The 12,664-nt window shown below is 54.7% G+C and overlaps 1 protein-coding gene across 2 annotated transcripts in view; it reads left to right on the forward strand.

Moving 5' to 3' along the window:
- Nucleotides 1–519: 519 nt before the first annotated feature.
- TMEM255B (transmembrane protein 255B) overlaps nt 520–12,664 on the forward strand; it is a gene marked incomplete at both ends in the record, with an annotated part of 32,541 nt that continues 20,396 nt past the window's right edge. Inside the window, 3 exons of one of the 2 annotated variants that reach the window (XM_079903158.1) lie at nt 520–587; nt 6,585–6,727; nt 9,279–9,341. In XM_079903158.1, coding sequence (XP_079759284.1) covers nt 533–587; nt 6,585–6,727; nt 9,279–9,341 — 261 coding nt within the window. The remainder of the gene's footprint in view (nt 588–6,584; nt 6,728–9,278; nt 9,342–12,664) is intronic. The other variant, XM_079903159.1, reaches the window with a different exon arrangement.

Consider the following 12,664-nt stretch of genomic DNA (forward strand, 5'->3'; position numbering starts at 1 on the left):
GCTCACGGGCCCAGCCGCTCCGCGGCATGTGGGATCTTCCGGACCGGGGCAAGGGCAGCCTGGGCCTGGAACCACAGGTCTTGGGCTTGTCTTTAAGCAGGGAATTGCTGGCTTGCAGGGACCCATCTTTGACTTTCCTAAACACTGCTGTCAAAGTGGTCACAGCGGCCGTAACCCCACCAGCAGCGCACGCGGCTTCCTTCCCCCAGATTCTCAATACTATTACCGTCCCAGCTTTAAAGGTTTGCCTGTGCCAAGTCCGGGGCGGGGCGGGGGTGGTGGTGGTGGGTGGGAACTGGCTCTCAGTCCCCGGCCGGCCGCATCGCCTTCCCTTCCCTGGTGCTTTGCGCTCCGGGAAAACCGGGAGGGGGCAGGGGGCGGGGCGAGGGGCGGGGCGCAGGTGGGAGGCGAGCGGACAGACGCTGACCGGAGGGGCGGTGCTCGGGCATCTGGTCCTCGCGGCCACCGCGCCCCACGGTCGCTGTCGCAGCGGGAGAACAAGCAGCCCCTCCCCCCCGGAGCAGCCCCCGGGATGCAGCCGCTCCCGCCGCCGGTACCCGGGCCCCTGGCCCTGCTGGACACGACAGGTGAGCGCACAGGTGAGCCAGGCTCCGGTCTTCCGGCGCCCGAGCTCCGCCGGGGCCCCTGGGCGCGGGCACAGGCCCTCTCCCTCCGCTTTTTCCTGAGTGTCCAGACTTTGCGCCTGTCTCTCCCCGTCTCGTTCTCCGCTGTCCTTTACTACGAACAATAGACGACGATCCGTATAAACCTTACAACGCACTCCTTTGCCATCTCTTCCACCCCATTTCAGGCTCCAAAAATTTCTAAGAAAAGGTCATTTCGTGGGGCCAGGTGGCTTCTTCCTGCTTGAAAGTGACCAAGGCCCTTAGGGCATTCTTGGCGCGGCTGTCCGCCTCATCCGCGCCCTCCCCAGGCTTCTCCCCCGTAAATTCACGGAATCTCGAATTCGCGGATTTCCCACCAAGCCCGATGCAGCCCAAGCCAGGCGGCGGGACACAGGAAGCCGGAGCCTTTGTCTCCCTACCGGGAAGTGGCCGGGAGGGGAGTAACGGGGGTGTTTTCCTGACGGGGAGGCCGGGAAGCCTTCAAGAAAAGAGAAGGTAGCTCCACGGCGAGCGGGGCTCTGACGGACGGGCGGAGCGGTGGTGATGCCTCGGGGTCCGGCTGCCGCTTCACAGGGGTCCAGTGGAGAGCGCAGGGGTGTACCTCCCAGCCCTGTGTGCAGTGGCTTTGCAAAGTCTCTTTTAAAAGACCAGATTAGTGACGTTGCTTGATTTTTAAATGATAATCAAGGCTTCTGGCTTCTCCCTAAAAGAAACAATTCTATGCCCACCGCTCTCTAAAGCCAAATGCTCTATGGCAGACTGGCCTGCGCGCTCCATCCTCCTGGGAGACAGTTGCTTATTATAACGGCAACTAGTTGTTGTGACTAGTTATTAACTACTTACAATTATTTCCATGATTATCTTAGAATGACTTGATTTCAAAAATAGCATTTTTGACTTAGAATTTTCTTCTGAGGAGGAACTTTAAATTTAAAAAATACTGAGAGTTGGTTTTTTATTTAAAAATACTAAACAGGAGGGTAGCTGGGATGGGATTATGGGTATTTTCTACCTTACATGTCTGCACTCATGCCCTTGGGGGATGTGTTCTGTGTAAAAGAAAAATAAAAGGGAAACTGTTGGCTGAGGGCACGTCCTTGTGCCTTTGGCTGTTTCCCTGGGACGGTTGCTTAGCCCCCATGGCTGCCGTCGAGATGAAATGATTAAATGAGCTCATTCTTCCTTCTGGGAGGCCCGGCCCTCCTGGCAAGGAGGGGGTGACGAGGTGACTGCCCCCACCCTGGTCTTTGTGACACCCTCTTCCCGGCTCCACTAAGTGGAGAAGGTGCGGAGGGGGACAGGCCCTAGGTCTGCTCCATCCTTGCACCTGGTCGTGGAGCCACAGAGGCTGGGAGGAGGCTGGGAGGGGAGGCTGGGGGGAGGTTGGGAGGGGGCTGGGAGGAGGCTGGGAGGGGAGACTGGGAGGAGGCTGGGAGGGGAGGCTGGGAGGAGGCTGGGAGGGGAGGTTGGGGGGAGGCTGGGAGGGGAGGCTGAGGGGAAGCTGGGGGGAGGTTGGGAAGAGGCTGGGAGGAGGCTGGGAGGGGAGGCTGGGAGGGGAGGCTGGGGGGAAGCTGGGAGGGGAGGCTGGGAGGAGGCTGGGGGAGGCTAGGAGGGGAGGCTGGGAGGGGAGGCGGCAGGTGCAGGGAGCTGGCGGGGCTCCTGGGGAGTGACATTCTGCACAGGCTGGAGTCAGGAGAACAGTGAGCAGGCAGGTGAGATGCAGGTTTGGCCTCAGCCCCACAGCCCCAGACGCCCCCCCCTCCACTCCCAGGTGGAGAGCAGCGGGTAGGAGTAAGTGCTGATTCACCTTGACGTTAGCACCACCCACGACCACATGCCCATCATGCGCATAGACACACATCTGGAATTTCACGGGTGTTCTCTCACTGCATCCTTATCACAGTGAAGAGGCAGGCAGTCAGGGGGTTGTCATACCCCCCCCACCCCACCGCTTTGCAGATCAGGAAACCGAACTTCCCTCATTCATTCAGCATGAGAAGATACAGGCTTGGGGACCGGCATCAAGCAAGATCCCAGGGCCCCTGCTCTCAGGGTCCTCCCTCTGCAGGGCTCGGAGAGGGCGGGGGGCCGTGCGCAATCACTCAGCAGGCCTGGCAGCCCCACAGCAGCTCGGGCAGCGTTCGTGTAAGTTGCCACCAGTGCTATAAGCCTAACGGTAGAGATTTTAACTAGGAGTCAGGGCACTGCCTTAAGGGTGCTTCAGTTGTAACAACACACACAGTAGGGCTCCTGCTAATGGGACAGGAAGGTCGAGGGAACAATTCAGGGAATTCGGTTTTTTTCCTTCAGTGTGGACCCCCTTTTCTCCGAAACTTGACTTAAAAATGCATATGTCTTATGGCGATTAGAAAGACACCCTACCTCCTTTTCTCGAGGTTATTTCTCGTTGTCTTATTTTTTATGCAAACCCCTCTATTTATAAAGACTATTGAAGGTTGGGACTCTTCTCTTTGTCATCCCTGTTGTACCTGGAATCAAAATATTGCAGTCTGTGTCATTGGGATGAGGCCGCTCAGAAGCATCCCTTTCCCACCTGCCTGTCTCTCCAGACCTCACGGTAAACTCGGAACGCGCAGTACGACGCGTGACAAGGAGGACAGCCTGCATCCTGTGATCTTTGTCACGGAGAAGTTTCAGAGGGAAAGTCATGCAGGGAAAGCCTGGTGAAGTCATACTGAAAGTGGCTCCTAGGGAGCTTTACACGGTCCCAAAGGAGATGTTTGACGTGACCTGTCAGAACGTCACTAACGGACTTGACAAGGTCCCAGCAAAGCTGTTTGCCTGGTGGGGCCCCTCAGGTCCCCGCTCATCACGCGACCGCCCTAAAGGGACAAGTCAAAGCGGAGGCAAGAACCTTCGGAACCAGAATATCCCCAGGGGGTCTTCCAGACGGGCCCACAGGGGCTAAGAGACGAGGCCCAGGGGCCGGAACTGCGGTTTGAAGCGGTGCTGAGGCCTCAGTTAGTTATTCTGAGAGAAATAGACACGTAACGCATTCAATTAGGGGAAACAGCAAGAAGTCCTCTGAGGAGGAGGGCATTCGATAACCTTCTCAAATACTTAGTCCCAGAAAGTTTAGTTTCAAGAGGCTTCTTGCTCTTAAAAGACATTTTACAGCGGAGATGGGGACGGAACCTCGGGAAGAACAGTTGAGGAGATCTGATGAGGAGGCGGTGCTGCCCTGGGTCCATCCGCAGGGGCTCGGGGGCTGGCGGGGCGGGTAGCGCACAGGAGGGGTGACCGCTAGGGGCGGGTGGGCGAGCGGAGGCTGCAGTGACCCCCCACGACTGCTGGGCGGCCCTGGCGTGAGTGTCTCACCAACTTCCATGGTAGCAGCTTCACTAACTTCCAAAACATAGAAGAAGGTGGTTTTCAACCTTTGTGTCCATTTGTTCCCAATGTACCTGCCTTTCTAAAGTTAATCACCCAGAGCAGAATGTCGCCCGAGGGGAGCCTTCTTTTTTCCTCTCACGCACTCATTTTCCAAGTGGCTTTGCCGTTTCTGTCCCGTTTCCCTACAGACACCCCAGATCGGCTGTAACCACTGATCTTTCTGACTCTGGGGCAAACCAACCTGTACTTATATCCTCGGTTTCAGGCTCTAGATACATGCAAGGAAAAATAAGTGACTGCTGTCTGCATGCGCACGACTCTGCAAGGAAGATGCCGTGAATAATAGTGAACAGAGAAAAGCCCACCAAGGGGGCCCCAGGGCCGCTGGGTCCCGAAGGTGTAAACCGTCTCCCAGCACTTGTGGCTGTGCTTCTGTAGACTCTCCTATAGATGGTTCACCCTCAACAGTTCTTACATATTTGCAGTAAAAAGTACGAGAAAACAGCAGTGAAAGAGCAGGTGAAGGGAGGTGAGGGCCTCGCAGGAAATGAAGCGACCTTCCTGAGACCTTCGCCCTCACCAGGCCAGCGGGTAGAAGCGGCGTTCCCGGGCTGGCCAAGTGATTCTGAGTGAGCACGTTGACCCAGAGTTGTGTGGAATCTATTTCTGAGTGCGTGACAATCCCTTTCTTGGGTGGCGTGACCTTGACCTGCCGTTGAACTTTGCTGACGAGACTGCTGACGAGACTGCGGACGGGCGTGCAAATCTTCAAAGGCACAGTCTGGGCCGGGGCCTGGGGTCATCTGAGACAGTGGTTGAGGTCAGATGAGCAGCCGCTTCCCCACCACACACACACACACACACACACACACACACGTCAATTGAACACTTTGGTGTGGGAAGAAGCACCACGCTTTTCTTTCATCCTGTTTTGTTGTGGAGTCACAGGGATGAAGATGGTTAACCTTCCAACAAACGAGACACACCAGCATGGCTGTGTTCCGTGTGGAGTCTCGTCCTGCCCTCTGCCTGGCCTGTGTCTCTGCCTCCGTTGTGCGGTTGCTGTTGACTGCGTAGGAACAGGCGTATCTGAGATCGAATTGCTGTAATAATGATTACAATTACGGTTATTGTAAGTGAGGCTTCCCTGCCTTCCCTGAGACACACGAGAGGAAGAACGGTTCACACGAAATCCAGGAGTCAAGGCCTGAGGGAGGAAGGTGCCAGGGATGGAAGGTTTCCTTTCTTGGATTCTGTGACAGTTAAAATTAGCTTTGGCTACAGATACCAGGACATCCACAATAGTGGTTTATGGTCCAGAGATTTAATTCTGTTACCTAATCAAAGTTTGGAGGTGGACAACCCAGGGCTGTCTTTCTGCTCTGCCTCTCTTTGTGTGTGACTTCTATTGTCAAGGTTCCCTCATGGTACAAAATGGCTGCAGGGGCTCCACCTTTATGTTCACGTTCCAGGCCGCGGGAAGGATGAAGGGGAGAAAGGCAAAGGGACTGGCTCCTTTAAGAGATTTCCTGTAGGTCCCACCCAACATTCCTTGTTGAGGTGGAGATTTTTTGCTGAGAACGTAATCACCCAGCTGGAGCAGAGGCTGGAAAATGCCATCTTTCAGCTGGCGTGTTTCCACATCCAATAATTGGGGCCTGTTGACAAGGGGAGAGGGTAATGGACGTGCAGGTGGGCAGCGGCGGGCTCTGCACACTTTTATACTTTCTTTCCACCCCTTCCCATTTGATCACTCACGTGTTTGGTGCTGAGCCAGGTATAGGAGTGGAAGAACACAGGATGCCTGCCCTCCAGGGAACGGCTCGGTGTGGACATGGGGGCACAAGTGCACCCATGGAGCAGCGTGGACGTGCTGGCCATCCCAGAGGGACGCACGCCCCCTCTCTGTGTGGGACCTGCTCGGCCTGGTCCAGGGCAGTGTGCAGAGGTCCTCTGTGCAGTCTTGGAGTAGGGCAGGGTCCAGGGTCACGGACTTGGCAAGGCCCAGGGGTGCTTGTTGATGCAGGTAAAGTGCTCAGAAGGACCAGGCGCGGAGCAGATGCGCCATAAGCGGCCGGCGTGGCTGCTGCCGTGTGGGGTGAAGCCGGGACGGAGGCCGCAGGGGACTTGGAACCCGGGGAGGGCCCAGCCGCCCCCTGACGTTTACTGAGAAGCTGCTGTGCGCGGGCACTGTCTCAGGTGGCAGGGACGCAGCGGGGGACGAGGCAGGGCCCCTGCCCACCCTCATGGGGCTCGTCGTCCGGACGTGTGGGTGGTGACAGTGCCTGGAAACCCCTGGGTGCGGTGGGGGCCACAGGGGAGGGCGGCCGTGCAGGGGTACCGGCGGGGTCTGGGTGCCCTGTAGGAGACGACGGTGAGTCCTCAGGGCGGGCGGAGGGGTGGCGAGGGGTCCCGCTCTGAGCACGGGGATGGGCGGGGAAGAAGCAGGCGGTGGTGGTCCCTGGGGAGCGCGTCCCAGGCTCCTGCCAGCGAGCAGCAGGGCTGCAGCAGAGAGCCAGGCTGACCCGGGATGCGCTCGAGGTCCTGGCCCCCCGCCCCAAGCTCAGCCCCTTACCAGCTGGCTCCTTGTTTCTGTTCCCCCAGAAGGGTTTGCGAGAAGAAAGAAGACTTCCCTGTGGTTTGTGGGGTCTCTGCTGGTGGTGTCCACCTCCATCCTGACCGTCGGCCTCGCTGCCACCACCAGGACGGAGAACGTGACCATGGGCGGCTACTACCCCGGGATCATTGTGAGTGGCGCGGTCCCTGGGGTCTGCCGGTCGGGGGGCCTGGGGGCCGTGGGGACACAGATGTCCGTGTGCTGCAGACACGCTCCACCCCAGCCCCCCGAGGTGGAGGTTTAGGGCAATTATCCTGCATGCTCAGGTGGCCCCGTGGGGCACAGGGTCCTGAGAGGTGGGGGAGGGGAAGGAGAGGGGTCGGAGGCAAGAGGTGCGACAGGCCCTGGCCCAGAGTCTCCCCAGAGTGCCCGGGGAGAACCAGCCCTGTGACGCCCGGACTTCAGCCCCATGAGACCAAGCTGAGCAAACCACCCCTCGGAAACTGGACTCAGAGCTTTAAAAGACGCCACGGAACCTGGATAGAAGGTGCGTTCGTGGGACCGCATGGGATCAGCAGGAAAACGAGCTGACGTGGTCCTCACCTCCGCTTCTGGGCAATAACCCCACGAGGTAAACCCACAGCCCAGCCAGACCTGGCAACAGCGGCCCCCAAATCCAGAATCCTCCAGACTTCTGAACTGTGGAATTGTGTCCATTTGTTGGCAGTAAAATTTGCTCCAAGCGTCTGCATCGCACTCAGGGAGCGTCTGTGAAATTGCTTTTTATCAGATATGATGCCCTGCAAACGCACCAGAGCCCTGAGGGGCTGTGTCACAAGGGCTAAACCAGGATATTAAAAACGAAGCTTATTCAATCTCTACTCTCACTAGAGGTATTACGCAGATTAGTCACGATGTTGATAACATTTTAACAAGGATGAAAATACTTCACAAACATCATTCATTTTCTCTTTGTATTTTTCTTTATTTTTAGATTTTATCTGTGCTTTATAAGTCTGCATTATCTTCCTGTGTACACTTTCTGAGTAAACCTACATAAATAGTGTCTGTGCAGGTAGTATTCTCAGTGAACTCCCATGAGACTCTGCTTCCCGGCCCGTGTCCTGGACGGAGGGGAGCCAGGGGTGTGGAGGCTGGCGGCTGTGAAGACGCGTCCCCCAGGTGACCGGCAGACAAGGTCAATCTTGAGTAGGATTTTGCAGTGTTCTCTACGCGTCACTGGTTCAGGATCTCACCTGGAGGTCACCTTCAGAACATCCTGGGTGTGTTCAGAGCCTGGCTCTGCAGAGAACCTGACTCCTGGGCGAGAACCAGAGTGCAACTGGCTTCAGCTCAGCGGTTCTGAAAGCAAACAGTGGACACAACAGATGAGGTTTGCTCAAAGAAAATGTGGATACAAGTCACTTCTGTGGACGCACGGCATCCGACCTTGAGACTTATAGCAAGGGCGGGTCTCAGGAAGAAACTGGGTGAGAAGGTGCAAACACCTCAACATTTTGGAAAGAGGAATTTTTTCAAATCCAAAAAATGCAACTTAGCGAGAATTAATAGGTATATTTTAATACATTTACGTTGGAATGGAATTGTGATATTTTGAAGAAAGTGCTCATCTTTCCTCACTCCTTGAGAATTCTTAAATTATTGGTGAAAACTACATCTGTGCATTCACGTCCGTCTCCATAGATATAATCCTTGCAGGCAAAGACATCCTTGGACATAAATGGTCCCATTTTTAGTGCATTCAATCTGGCACCGTGGGTAGAGATGCCATAGCTGTGTGGGTCAGTCGCGCGGCTGTCCCCAGGCTGCTGCCTCTGCCTCGCACGGTCACTCAGAATCCGACGGGCCGGGCAGAGCTGAGGGTCACCCCCTGGGTGGGCTCCAGTGCGGGGTCTCGGGGCGGCCCTGTGCCTCTGGGAGGGGCTTGTCACCGGCTGCTTTGAGCGCTGCCTCCCCTGGCGTTGCTGGAGCTCTGCTCTCAGGCTGAGGGAAAGCTTAGGAATTCTTCCCAGGCGGGTGTTGGGGGATGAGGCCACCGGCGCCCCTGGGCACACTCGCGCGATGCGAGATGAGCACAGTCGTGGTGCTTCTCCAGTGTCCCAGCGTCACCTGCACCCAGGCGGAGAGCTGAGGCCGAGGAACAAGCGGACGGGTTCCCAGGAGCCCCTGGGTGCCCTTCCCGCCCCAAGACTACCTGTTTGCCTGCTCACCTGAGTCAAAAGCTCATTTCTAAGGGGTGTCAGCCGTGTGCGTGTCAGAAACACCCTTGGTTCCAGCTTCCTATGATACTCCCTGAGGGGTCAGCCGTCCTCCCACGACGGCCCAGGAGAAGCTCTCAGACGGGCCTCTCCCTGACCACCAGGCGTGGAGGATGGGTCACCGTGAGGAAGTTCTCCTGTCTGGGTGGGGGGCACGTGGCACTCATTTCCCGGACTCGAGAGTTAAACTGACGTAGGAGTTAACACATTTGAACACGGGAGACGAGACAGGCCTGTTTCAGCAGCTTCTATCCCCGTCACTGGCTTCGACGGCTCCTGAGAAGCCCACCCCAATGGGCACGAACCTACCTGCCGCTTAATGCTTCGGGCTGTGAGGGGGGGGGTGGCTGGCCTCGCTTTCCGATAGGATGTCCTGAGGCAGGTGGGCACTGTTCCCTGTGGGCATTAGGCTGCCAGGCGTGTAACCCGAGCGCTTTCTCCCTTGTTTTCTTTTGGTGTCAGCTGGGCTTCGGATCCTTCTTAGGAATTATTGGCGTCAACCTGGTGGAGAATAGAAAGCAAATGGTAAGAATGTGCATTGTTTCTTTCAAATGTGGTTCGTGGGGCTGTACCCGGGGTGGGGGGGAGTGCTGCCCCTCTAGCTGTGGTGTTCCTGGGAAGGCCCCTGCCCCAATCCAGCACCCCCAGGGGCAGCACCCAGCTTCCCAGGCTGTGGACTGTACACCCCGGGACTCAGGGTTGAGTGGGTGCCGTTCACATTTTAGGCTAAGTGAGCATCGCCCCTGGGATTGTAGGGTACATTCTACAACCTCATGTGGTGTCTTAGCAGCTAAGGTTGGGCCACGGGACGGGGTGGGCTGGGAATGTTGGCAATTAGTTTAAATCATGGTGTACAAGGTTCAGGCAAAAACACGCGTGTATGAACGTCTGTCCTTGAGTCAGGGACCCTGGCATCTCCTACGGCTGGGGTGTGACGACGGCTCTCCCAGACTGAGGAGAGAGAAGGGGTCAGTGGAAAACCAGGAGAACCGTGGTTCAGAGGTCTTTGCAGAGGGCGTGTCTACAACTGTTTGGCTGTGGGACGTATGAGGGCCAACCTTGATCAGTCAGGTTACAAACCTGACTTTTACTGATCATTTCAATTTGGAGTCTGTCGTGTTGCTGCAGTGCTTTGGGGAAGAGCTATAAGAACAGTGAATCCCTCGTGAATTCAAGATAGTTAATTTTGCCAAACCATTGTGCGGCCAGTGCTGACTTTTGAGAGGGTTCAGGGAGGATGCGGTTGGACCATACGCTGTTTCTGTCTCATCTCCAAATCATCGTAACAGACTGTGCGGGCGTTTCCGCCTCCACCTGCACCGGCCATCATCCTGAGGTATCACCAGGATCCCAGTGGCTGCCCTGGGCTTTCACGGGTGTGTGAGGGTGTGGAGAAGGTGGAGACTTGCACACAGCTGGCGGGAGCGTGAAGTGACGCGGCCACTGTGAAAAACAGCGTGGCAGCTCCTCACGATGTTTCGCGTAGACTTACCGGAGAGGAAAGCGTGTGCTGTCGTCGGCTTCTCGTCTGGCCCTTCTGTGGGGTGTGAAGTGGGGTCTCCTCGTGGATCTGTGTTTCCTCGATGACTAATGATGTCGAGCCTCTTTACATGTGCTGATTGGCTTTTTGTGTATCTGTTTCCGGTTGTCGCTGAGAAATGTCTATTCTAGTCCTTCGCCCGTTTAAAATCGGGTTACTTGTCTGTGTATTGTTGAGTCGTCAGAGTCCTTTATATAGTCTAGACACAGGTCCCTTATCTGATATGTGGTTTTCAAGGACGTTAGCCCGCCCTGTGGGTTGTCTTTTCCCCTTCTTGGTGGTGTCCTTTGAGGCGCAGAAGTGCCCCATTTCAATGAAGCCCGATTTATCTAGTTTTTCTTTTGTTGCTCATGATTTTGGTGCCATTTCTAAGAATCTCCTGCCAACTCCAAGGTCATGAAGATTACCCTTACGTTTTCTAAGAGCTTTATCACTTACATTGAAGTCTCTGGTCCATTTTGAGTTGATTTTGTATACGGTGTGGATGGGGATCCACATTCAAGCTCTGGCATATGGCTCCTCAGTGGTCCTGGCACCATTCGGTGAAGAGACTGTCCTTTTTCCGTTGGATGGTCTTGAGACCCTAATTGATAATCACTTGGCCATAGATGTGTGTGTTTAGTTTTAGACTCTCAAGTCTGTTCTGTGATCTGTGAGCTTCTGATAGAAATTGTGTTGAATCTGGAGATCAGTTGAGGGAGTGTCGCCCCATGAACTTGGGGATGTTTTCCATCTCTTTAGATCTTCTTTCAACAATGTTTTGTCATTTTGAGAGTTGAAATTTTGCACTTCTTTTGTTAAATTTATTCCTAAGTGTTTTATCCTTTTGGAGGCTATTGTGAATGGAATTGTTTTCTTAACTTCATTTTTGGATTGTTCATTGCAAATGTATAAAAATACAATTGAGGGGCTTCCCTGGTGGCGCAGTGGTTGAGAGTCCGCCTGCCGATGCAGGGGACACGGGTTCATGCCCCGGTCCGGGAAGATCCCACATGCCGCGGAGCGGCTGGGCCCGTGAGCCATGGCCGCTGAGCCTGCGCGTCCGGAGCCTGTGCTCCGCAACGGGAGAGGCCACAGCAGTGGGAGGCCCGCGTACCGCAAAAAAAAAAAAAAAAAAAAACCAAAAAACAATTGATTTTTGCATGTTGCTCTTACATCCTGCAACCCTGTTGGTCTCACTCATTAGTTCTAATAGTTTTTTAGTGGATTCCTGAGGATTGTCCGTCTATGAGGTCATGTCACCTACAAATAGAGATAGTGTAACTTCTTCCTTTCCAAAATAGTTGCTGGACTTCTATTTCTTTGGCTTTGGCAAAAGAAATGCGGGCCTTGGAGTGGGAGGATAAAAATCCAGAACTGACGCTAGCCCCCAGACAGGGTCCAGCCTCCCTGGAAGCCACCCTGAACCCCAGGCGAGACGGGGCCACCAGGTCCATAGAGCAGAGCTTTCTGCCTGAGGTTGCGTGTGTTGCTGTAGGATCTCATTTCAGCCCTTTCAGGAAAGCGTCCCCAGAATCACCTCGTACGATAAACACGTGTTTCACTCTCTAACATTTAAGTTAATATTCGTGAGAGCTGAAACCTGTGTCGACCATTAGTCTGTCGCCATCTCGACTGTCGTGAGCCTCAGTTTCTTCACATTCAGGATTGTTGAGCATCTGAGTCAACGCACGCGAGAACATGCAGCGCCGCGCTGGTCCGTAACGGGTGTTCGGAGACTAGTAGCCGTTGTTGCTTATTGTACTGAAGCACGGAGGTCAGTCAGAACATTCGAGTTGTAGCAAAGGAAACAATAGGAAGCTGAGAAAACGTCCGCCGGAGACAGTGCTTGTTTCAAATGTATCTAGATTTGTAAGAACGCTCTCTTTTCCCTTGCTTTCTCTTCATTTTAATTTTTTGCAATAGAAAAATGTAAAGATATGCAGAAGTGGACAGAATAGTGTAACAAACCCTCTGTATCCATCTCCCAACTTCATCCATTGTCGACTCATGACCGACCTTGAGTGGTATTTTGAAGCAAGTCCCAGACGTGGTATTATTTTGTCTGTAAACATTTTACTCTGCTCAAGCTAAGGGGTGGAATCTAATCATTACAAAGGCTCCTCCACGATCTCTGCCCGTCATGGCATTAGTCTCCAGCGATGTCCAAAGAATGCCCTCAGCGGAGCCAGCTTTTGATATTTTCCCATTGACGAATGAGTTCTTGCTTTCTCCTTGCCCAGACGTCAGAGGCCCTGATTTCCCCAACAGCTCTGCAGTCTAGCTTGGTCCCCACGGCCGGGGATGGAGAAGTTAAGGGCTTAAAGCA

The sequence above is a fragment of the Stenella coeruleoalba genome, assembly GCF_951394435.1.
Source record: "Stenella coeruleoalba genome assembly, chromosome: 18".
Taxonomy (NCBI): Eukaryota; Metazoa; Chordata; class Mammalia; order Artiodactyla; family Delphinidae; genus Stenella; species Stenella coeruleoalba.